This window comes from Pinus tabuliformis, chromosome 4_1 (assembly GCF_031772625.1).
Source record: "Pinus tabuliformis cultivar Carrire ecotype Pingquan chromosome 4_1, CPIR1, whole genome shotgun sequence".
NCBI lineage: Eukaryota > Viridiplantae > Streptophyta > Pinopsida > Pinales > Pinaceae > Pinus > Pinus tabuliformis.
The window spans coordinates 945,284,706-945,295,723 of record NC_142303.1 but is presented as its reverse complement, the minus strand read 5'-3'; the positions used below and the strand labels follow the sequence as shown (position 1 = coordinate 945,295,723).

General features: G+C 33.6%; 1 protein-coding gene across 1 annotated transcript; it reads left to right on the top strand.

The window, feature by feature from the left end:
- Positions 1-5,308: 5,308 nt before the first annotated feature.
- LOC149179254 (uncharacterized) lies at positions 5,309-6,381 on the top strand. Its single transcript, XM_089423798.1, has 2 exons — positions 5,309-5,605; positions 5,745-6,381. The coding sequence occupies exons 1-2, from the start codon at positions 5,446-5,448 to the stop codon at positions 6,062-6,064; spliced, it is 480 nt and encodes a 159-aa protein (XP_089279924.1). The 5' UTR covers positions 5,309-5,445; the 3' UTR covers positions 6,065-6,381.
- The last annotated feature ends 4,637 nt before the right edge of the window (positions 6,382-11,018 follow it).

The following is an 11,018-nucleotide window of genomic DNA, read 5'->3' as shown; positions in this document are numbered from 1 at the left end:
GGGTTCATATTGGTAGGGGGTTAAATAATGTAATTTTTAGAGGTATTTTCCAATATGAAGTCAAAATAAGGGTATTGTTCAATTTTTAGTATGCCATGAACACACATGATATGTCAGAGGTTCATTGTGTGAAGCCCCCGTGATCATATTCCATTTGTATGTTAGAAAATAACCTTCTTTCCACTTGTGCCTCATGTTCAATTACTTACAACTCCTCTTGTGTTGAGCGCACTAAACTAGGAGAAATCTCTCTAGACCTATGGGATACTACCTGCTAGTTTGAGCTTGCATATGACAATAAGGTTCTCTTCTATTGGAACTCAAGTTAACATTATACAGCGCCTTTGTGACATGGTAGCCAAAATAGTCAATGAACCAGAGGAAAAGGCTGTAATTCTAGGCTAAGTGAGGGTGGGTACTAGGTACAAGAAAAGGGGATGATGAGAATGGAGGAGGAGAAGGGGTCGAGCGGGGAGATAGACCAAAGGGGGAGAAGGAAGTTTACAAACCAAGGCTCGAAACAACAACCAAGAAAGGCATAAAACTATGAGGGAAAACAAAAAAGAAATAGGTGACTAGAAGAAGATGGCCCTATCAAACCATAGACAAGGAAATGAAAGAAAGGGACAACCTCTAGGTGTCCAAAAAAAAAACATAAAATATAGGGTAGAGAAGACCCATATGAAAAACTTAAAATATGAAAATGGAAAAAAAATGTAGCACTCCAAAACATAGAAACATCAAAATACAACATTGTTTTACAAACCAACATATATCCATCTTAAATATGGATCTAACATGAGCCGAGAGGGATCCAATTTCTTCACGTGTAATTTTTTTTATGAGCCGGCATTATTTAAATGTTTTGTCTTATTTATTTATTTAGATTTTTCATAATTTTTATTTTGGCGGATACGAGCAAAATTTCGTTTCAATTTTGATGACGGACAAACAGCGTTACACATCATACTGGGCTATAGTATTACACATCATATTGCGCTGTAGAATGAACATCTTGGCTCAATAAAAAAATACATTTCTTTCCTAATAAAAACTTACCGCTAAAAAACTAAAAAGAATAATACCTCCATTAACAAAATCTAGTATCGAGAGTTGGTATACTTAAATTATCTTAATGTTAGAAAATGTGCTATAAAAACACATTGAATGTTTACTACGAACTTGATCATGGCAAAAAACCGGTGGAAATTGCCAAATAGTTACACTTCATACATTGATCGAATCAATTCACTAATGCTGACCACCATATATATCTCGGTTCACCTGAGTGTTGATGGAGAGGTTGGTGACTTGCGTAAATCATGGATTACCTAGACAATCACTCCACAAGGGCAATAAAAAAAATTCCGTATTACTTTACATATAACAATTTTCCCCATATTTGTTATTATTTAAAAATATTTAATATGATATAAAATAATATTTAAATCTAACAATTTTCTCAATATTTTTATTATTGAAAAAATATTTAATATAATATAAAATAACATTTAAAAATTTAGTATGGAAAACTTTATTATTACATTGTATATAAATTAATTTATAAATTAATAAATTAGATAATTAACATTTAATATATGAAAATTAATAAATTGGATAATTAACCTTTAAGATTTAAGAGAGATGTGAGGTAGTTTTAAGGATAGCCGTTTAGATTTATTTTCTTACTGGGTTGCTCAATTCACTCACAACTCTTTTTACATTCCTACTTAATGTTACTTATTTTTACGCGTCGTCAAACTCTGTTTGTTGGAGTTCGTGGACATTATATTTCACAATTTATATTGGATTTTGAAGGGCAAGAGGTTCTTCCATATCAAGGTGAAATTGAGCTATGGCTTTTCTAGTTTTTTGGACTAAGGTATTGATGATGATGTTTTTATATTAAATTATATGTAAAATTGGAGTTTCCATTTGCTTTTCCTCTGCTGTTCAGTGGATTTATAGATATTTCTTATTAAATGCTTCTCACTTTTTTTCCTTATTAAATGCTTCTCACTTTTTTTATAATGAAATTTTTTTAGTGGAGTGTAGGTTCTCAAAACCTTTGGTTCATGGAATTATCTAATAAGCTAATGGATGTATATTGAAACTTTATATCTTAAGTTTGTGTTTTTTTTAAAGAGTTCAAAGTTTTTCCTTGGTTTTGGTTTGTTTTTGTTTTTTTTTTATTTTCTGAGTTTCTCACTTATTTAGATACTTTGTAGGTTTTGAGTCATAGTTTCATATACTTTGTAGGTTTTGAGTCATAGTTTCATTGTGAGTTGTGTTGTTTTGTGTTGTTCAGGTATAGTTTCATTGTGAGTTGTGTTGTTTAGGTTTAGGTTTGTGAGTCTTTCACTTTATTTAAATAATCTATGGGTTTTGAGTCACAGCGTCATCGTTAGTTGTGTTGGTTAGGTTTTCATCTTTTTAATTTTGGTAAGATTTGTTTTTTACTCTTTATTTTATTTATGTATGCGTTCTAAATGTTTTTGTTACATGGGTTGATTTATTTGCTATTTTTTGGCATAATTTATTTTTCACACATGTGAAAAATAATTTAACTTTTTTTTCAAATAAATAAAATATAACATTTTTTTTAAGTACTGTGATGATCATTTCATTTATGTATCACTCTAAGTGTTTTTGTTATATTGGCTTATTTATTCGTTACTTTGTTTTTAGTTTGGTTATTTTTACGCGTGTTGAAAGTAATTTCAAAATTTCTTTATGGCCTAAATAAAGTATGGCTATTTTTTAAAAATATTGTGATAATAATGATTATAATAAAAATTATTGTTGATATTCAATTTTAATTTATCAAATATATTGGAAAAATAAAAAATTTAAAAATACTAAATTATTAAATATATTTAAAAGTTTTGTAAAAGCTAATGAAAAACTATTCTATAACTTAACAATAATATATGTTAAAAATATATTTATTCTATTAAATTTTAATTAATTTAATGATATTGATATTTTTTATTTCTCAAAGTTGTTTGATTTGTGAGATGAGCTTAACTTTTGGGTTGAGAAACTAACTATTAATTTAAAACCGATAACCTTCAAGATAGTATACACCATCACCAGTCTATTTTACACCATATAAACAATAATATTGATATTTAATTTAATTTGCAAAATTATAAAAAAATTATAAATATGTTTAATATTAATTTATTTTACAATAAAAAATAAACTAAAACTAAAAAACTTCTATACAATTATAATATTCATTAATATTATAATATTGCAATTATAATATTTATAATCTTGTAATTATTGATATTATAGATGAAATTTATAATTCAATTCAAAATAATTAATGTGGAATTTTTGAGTATATATATATATATATACCTCTTTGTATAGGTTTGAGAAATTAAAAAAGAATTTAGTTTAGGGTTTCATATATCAATTTGATACCTAACTTAATAGTGACATTAGAAATAAATTATTATTATATTTCAGTAAATTTATTTTATTTTATTATATATGTTAGATTTAAAAATATATTAAATTATAAGAAAAATAAAATATCTATATAATTATATAGTTTTATTTTTTTCTATGGGGTGTAGAATACATAGTAATGGGGTGTATGATTAAGTCAATAGATGGTGATGTGGTGTATTGTTAAGTTACTCCTTGATGTGAAGTTCATTGATTGAATGAAAATTCAGTCATGTTAAGGGCTAGTGTGACCCAAGAAAATAGAGTCATGTTAAGGATTGGTGTGGCTTATGCCCGTTGATTTTGAGAACTTAAATGCCCTTGGATCATGGTTTCTCAAACCAAAAGTTAAGCTTATAATTGTCTTTGAAAAGCACAAACTTGACAATTTTATTTTATTTTATTGATTATTATACAATGAGGAGTTTGATAATAAATGAGATTCTAGATAAGATATATGTTAATTAATTATATATAAAACACATTTTAAATAATATAGGTTGTTGATAAAAATAAATACATAGGTTTGTTTTTATTATTTTTATTTACTTTATTTTACCATTTAATATATATATATATATATATATATATATATATATATATATATATATATGCATTTGAAGGATGAATTTAGATGTATAGGAAGAATTGATTCCTGTTTCCAATTTAATCTATATGCTTAAGCTAGTTTTATTTTATTTTATTATTAATTTCTGTCGAAAGTAAGAAAGATAGCAATTATTCCATCCAAATTTTTGCATTAGTTAAGTTTTGATTACAAATATTTATTGTTTTACCTATTTATTAATGTAAAATATTGAAGAAATATTTTTTCTCCGATGATAAATTAATTTTTTATATTTATATCATTGATAAAGAAAATTTAGATTTTATTATAGAGTGGGAGCATTTGAAAAAAATAAAAACATAAGAAAATATATGTTATCAAAACTTAGAACATAAAAACTATCGAAGATAATAACAATATTTATGAACATTACTTTGTTATAATTTTTTAATTTTAATTATATTTTAAATTATTTTATTTTTATATTTATTTTATGTAATTTTACTAAGTCAAAATGTTTAACCCAACATAATATTACAGCTCTTCTTCATAATGAATTGGGTTGGAAAGCACAAAGTACAAATCTGAAAAACGGCTCCTAGCCGACACAATATCGCTGTGATATATAGAGAATCAATATTTGTAAAGCTATCCATTTATTAATGCACGAACTATTATATGTCTGTCATGTATTAGATTTTGTACTTGCTTAAATTAGATTTTGTACTTGCTTAAATCCAATTAATGAGTAAATAACTCAAAAAAATAAAATGATAGCTATAAGATATATATACTATTAATACACAAGGTATTATATGTAACCTATTAAATTGTATACTTGCTTAAATCCAGCTAATAGCATATACTACACATGTATTAATAAGCAGATAACTTCAAAAAAAACAAAAAAAAGTTGATACGCGTGTGATGTATATATATGTGGAGAGCATCTATGTCTTTGTCAATCATATCACTTAAGAAAGCCGTGATTATAGGTGGAAGCGAATAACAAAAATATGAAGTCATCCTCGCTGAAAATAAGGCGTGCATATAAGTTTTTACTGATGACATGTCCTTGTCCAACTTTTCCGTAGATTCGACTGTAAACAGACATTTCCTTTCATCTCGATTCATTCCCCCACCGTAACTCCATAGTGCGCGTTCGGGTGATCGGGAGGGGCAGCAAATTCAACGGTTGACATTGCCGCCCCTTCGATTACCTCAACCTTAATACTGCCAAACACTGATGGTGACAAGAGGAGGTGGATGCGCTTTTTGATTGTGAGGGAAACGAGAACGAGGATTGCTTCTACTCCATCTCTCTCTCTCATCTCATTGCATTTCTTCGTCCAGCCATCCAGGCTGATTCTCAGTCCCACAAGAAGAATATTTCAATTGCAATTAATTCTCATAACCTCATGGCCATTGGTAGCGAGGCTGCCGATGCAGTAGCAAGTCTGCGCGGGTTATTTCCCCTTCCCACGCAGTTAGGAAGATCAGTTCGCAAATCCCAAATTCCCTCTACGATCTTCATGAGAAGAGTTGCTGTTAAAGCTTCTGGCAACCAATTTGACTCAGGTACTTTGATCCGATCATCTGCAACTTTTTAGTTTTTACAGCTAAACTCCTAACCAATTACTGCTATTATGTCTACGTGTGTGTCTGTGGGTATGAAATCCAGAATCTATTTTAATGTTAAAGAAAACTGTCATTACAGGTGATCCAAGCAGAGTGGACGCTGAGATGATAGTGTTGAGAAAACGGATTCAGGAGTTGAGAATGCAAGAAACAAATTACTTGCCTCCACAGCACTGGATGAAGTGGGAGAAGGAGTGGTCCGTTACTTATGCTTCAGACATTTGTCAATTCATGGGATGGTTGCAGAACATGTTGTATAATACCAGACCCGCCCTCGCCATCGCTGCTTTGGCTCTGATATCGGTGAGCGTCCCAACATTTGTGTTGCTCCTCGTTCAATTCTTACTAGGTTCTCTGGATATCGAGATTTTGAGCAAACCAGTATGCCATGGAAATTAAGTTCTCCGCTGACGATATACGAACCGCAGTAAACATAAACACATTGGTATTAACTTATTAAGTTATATATCATGCAACGTTTTTGAATAATGACAAAACTTCCTTTATTTTTCCTACGTAGGCTAAGGGAAGCCTTATGTTTAAGGGTAGGTATATATGTTTTCGTAGTTTTCCAGGTAGTTAAAAGGATGAACTATCTAAGTGAAGGCGGCGCGGACAGATGCGCGCTCACATATATTTTTATTTATGAAGTATAAAAACGATTTTTAAAAGTAATATTTTGTGGAAATGTAAGTAGCAAGTTCGTTTTAAAAAATAATATTATATGGAAATATAAGTGGTAAGTTAATGAGATTTTTAAGGTGAGATAGTTTTGAAAGGAGTTTGATTTGTGTTATTTAAATTTGTTTTTTTGATTGTATATATGGATTCAATACTCTGAAAAAATTTTCGCATTTGGATTGTGGAGGGGTTACCCATCAAACTTGTGATTTCAATAAATTCCTTCAGATTTTAGAGAAATTAGACCTGAAAAACGCACAAGACAAGCTTCCAAAAAGTTGCACTAAAGACAACTCGGTTTTGAAATGCACCCCTAAATTATTTTTGCTTTTCCAAGGAGAATAATTTATATAGTTAGAGGTTTATTTTGATTTATAACTTTGAAAAACAAATCACAAGTAATATTTACATATAGAGTTTAATATATTGTCTAGCAAAACAAATAGTAAACTAAAATTAGATAGCATAGTCAATTGGGTTGTAAATTAATAGAAAAAGTAAGAAGTAATCAAACTAATTTGAGAGCATTTATTGAAAGAAAACTTATTATTGGTAAAGTGAGAGGCATCCAAGCTATAGGTTCTTTGATCTTCCAAGAGAGCAACTGTGGTCGAGCGGAATGCCCATATGCACTTCAACACAACCAATCGCCTGATCCAAATTCCTCATTGTTAACTACATCTCATCCAACAACAAGAGAATTTCTTCCTTTGTTTCATCCCAATCCAATAAAATTTGTCCAAGAAAGAGCTTCAAATGCAAATAGATGTGAATTGTGTACATACACTCATTGGGACACTCTCGAGTGTTCCTTATATCGAGAACCCAATTAGATAACTCTGCTAACACCTTCAAATATGTTAGGCACTATTGTTCTCCAACTATTTCCCTCTTAGCTTGAGCGTTTTCATCTTGAATATTAGCTTTGAAGAGCTAAGATGAGCTCCCGCTCTTAGTTGAGCACAAGAGCTTCCATTCCCCTGAAAATTGGTTGTGCCTCTCTTGCTATTGGCCCTTGTTGAAATTGGGGTAGCTATGGGACAAATTTCCCCATAGAAACCCTAAGACGCCACGAGGAAAACCCATATTGCCCCAAATGAATATTTGATGGATAAAAGAAAACATTATTATTTGATGTGACATATGAGGATCATATATAATCCCTGGTTAGCCCTAGGTGGTTGGATATCATTGACGAAGTCTCATAATATTGTACATTGTATCTTAACTAAAAAGTTGATGAATATCTAATAGAAGAAGAATTTGGACGTGTTTTCCGCTTGTGGGGTTTTCCCCTGGTCTCTGACTTAACTTCTGGTATCTCTATTGTGTGTAGAAAATATGTGATGGGTTAACCCGACAATGCAATATAAATCAAAGCAGAATACTATAACCTACTTATATATCAATTTGTGGAAGCTTAAAGATCGAGCTGAATAATATAACCAGAAGAAGAAGAATCAATGACACAATACACATGAAAATACTTTGGGGAAAGCCTCAGCTAAAAACTCCACACTATTGTATTATCATACATGGTGGAAATACATAGGAATTATACAAAGCCTTAGCTCTCACAGCTAGCGAGCTCTCAGTACAATCCTCACAGATGCTCACAAGCAATTTTGGCTGCTCTCCAGCCTTCCTCTCTGCCCTCCAAGATCCTATTTCCTTGCGTTGTTACTTGTGTATGATTTGCCTTTACCAAGTGGAAAACCAATCCTTCAAACTGCGCAATCATCAAGGATGAATCCTTGACTGCATGCATGAGTTTTCTCCATGAGAAAACACATGGAACTGATAGTACACTATCATTGAACAATTATCTCAACTAGGTCTTTCTCAAAATAGACATGCATGAGTTTCTAATGAGGGAATCTTCAGTTAACTGGAGTAGTACTAGTTGAGTGCATTAATGCATCAACTGACTGTTAACTCACTATTAGTTCCTCAAACAGTTTGGAACTAATTTAACTAAACTTAATTAAGTAAACTGAGTTAACTAATTACAACTCAAATATAACTCAATCTTATCTCCTTAATTTAAGAGATAACTCTTGCATGACTTCAGAAATACTTCTAACTTGAATTTCTCCAACTAATTAATTTAAAATAATTTAATTAATTATTTCCAAGTAGCTATTAAGATTAAATTCGATTTTTAATTTACAATTTAATTCAAGGACAAATTAAATTGGAATATTCTTGTTTCCATATTCCAACACTCCCTCTCAACAAGAAAGGGATTATCTACCACCCTAATCCTGTCTCTATGGAACTTGAATTTACACTTTGATAATGCGTTTGTCAAAATGTCAGCATCTTGCTTCTCTGTCGAAATATACTACAACAACATGATCCTCCTCGCTACACAATCTCTGAGATGATGATACTGCTGATGCCGATGTGCTTGGACCTATCATGAAATACTGGATTCTCAGAGAGTTTGATACAACTCTGATTATCACAATAGATCACAGTTGGATCCATCCTCTGATCAAACAAACCAACTAGGATTTTCCGCATCTAGATGGTCTCACATGTTGCCTGACTTGCAGCCATGTATTCAGCCTCTACCGAGTTGAGTGCAATTGACCTCTGTTTCCTACTGTACCAAGAAACTACCGCTGACCCAAGGTTGAAAATCCCTCCTGATGTGCTCTTCCGATCTTATGGACTCCCTACCCAATCTGTATCAGTGAAGCCCTGTAGCTTCACTCCCTCCGACCGTCTGTACCATAATCCATATTGAGATGTGCCTCTGAGGTATCTCAATACATGCTTTGCTGACTTCCAAAACATATTGGTAGGCTGAACCATCACTTGACTCAGCTGGTTCACCACATAGCACAAATTTGATCGTGTGTTCATTAAGTACATCAGTGAACCCACAAGCTGTCTGTACACAGTTGCCTCTACCACTTCCCTTGAAGTAGCAACCTCATTCCTCTGGTTACCTACTATAGGAGTCTGCACGGGCTTGCACTTCTCCATGTGGAATCTCATGAGTATCTCGTTGGCATACTTGCCCTGAGACACAAACAACTCCCCATCCTTCTGCCACACTTCCATGCCAAGGAAGTAATGCATGAGACCCATGTCTTTCATCTCAAATTCTCTCGCAAGGTCCTTCTTGCAAGACACGATCAACTAATCATCACCAGTCAATATGAGATCATCAACATAAAGTACGATGATTAACAGCTTACCTTTCACCATGATGTGGTACAAGTTTGCATCCGCTTCACTCTTTGTGAAGCCCAACCTGGTGAAGTAGTTGTTTATCCTGGTGTACCAAGCACGAGATGCTTGCTTCAGCCCATACAACGCTCTCTTGAGTCGACACACATGTGACTCGCGATCGAAGGTCTCAAAACCTTCTGGCTACTCTATGTACACTTCTTCCTCAATCTAGCCATTGAGGAATGAAGTCTTCACATCCATATGATGGATCTTCCAACCCATCTGTGCTGATAGTGCCAACATAGATCTGATAGATGAGTACCTTGCGACAGGAGCAAAAGTCTCATCATAGTCAATCCCCTCGACTTGTGAAAAGCCACGGGCAACAAATCTTTCCTTATGCTTCTCCACACTACCATCAGCAACTTTCTTTACCTTGTAAAGCCAATGGGAACTCACAACTAACTTGTTCTCCAGTCTCAGAACCACGTCCCAAGCACTATTACGAACTATGGAGTCATACTCCAACATAGCATCAACCCAAATCGACTACTGCACTGCTTCCTCAAAGGAAGATGGCTCGGTCTCAACACATTCGCTAGCAAGGGCCATGTATCTAGTGTACTTCTCAGGTAACCTCCTCTGTCTGCACTAAGAAGATGATGCTCCCACCTTCTCTCTCGCATCCTCCAACAATTTGTCAGCTTCTCTTATGCGCTTCCGTCCATCTCTAGAAGGCTCTGCCTGAGTGGATGTATCCACTCCTAGAACCTCTGCATGCGGCTGCTCCACATCAGTCTGAGGCTCCTCCTCCTTAGGAACCAACAATTCCTCCACAGCCTGTAGTTGGAGCTCCCTCTCAAGGGAAACTCGCATGGCCTTCTGCTTATCAAACTTGAGATCTCTGCGAACCACTATCCTCTGATTGGTAGGAAAGTACACCCAATAGTTGTGAGGTGTATTAATGTACCCCACAAATATCCCCAACGTTGTTGTCGGCTCAAGCTTCTTCCGTGCATCCTTTATCACATGGAAATATACCAATGAGCCAAATATCTAGAAGTGACCCACATCTGGGCTCTTACTGGAGAAAGCGTCCTCTTGTGTCTTCATCCCAAGTATGCAATGCGGGCTTCTATTTTGCAAATAGACCGATGTGTTGCATGCCACATCCCACAAGTGAAGTGGTAGGACTTGGCCATGCAACATTGCCTGTGCTGCCCCTACAATAGTTCTGTTCTTCCTCTCAGCCACTCCATTCTGTTGTGGGTTACGAGGTGTCGTCAACTCTCATTTAATTCCTTCTGCTGCACAGAAGTCCTTAAACTCTTGAGAGACATATTCTCCACCGTTGTCGCTTCTCAAGGCCTTGATCTTCTTCCCTAACCCTTTCTCGGCCAAAGTTTTGAACTCACAAAACTTTGTGAAAGTTTGATCCTTCTTCTGCATGAAATAAATCCAGCATTTACGAGAATAGTCATTGATGAAA

Bases quoted from the DNA above. Each gene is read 5' to 3' on its own strand.
- LOC149179254 (XM_089423798.1), top strand. From the start codon at position 5,446: ATGGCCATTGGTAGCGAGGCTGCCGATGCAGTAGCAAGTCTGCGCGGG. The intron at 5,606-5,744 runs GTACTTTGATCC...CTGTCATTACAG, and splicing joins TGGCAACCAATTTGACTCAG to GTGATCCAAGCAGAGTGGAC.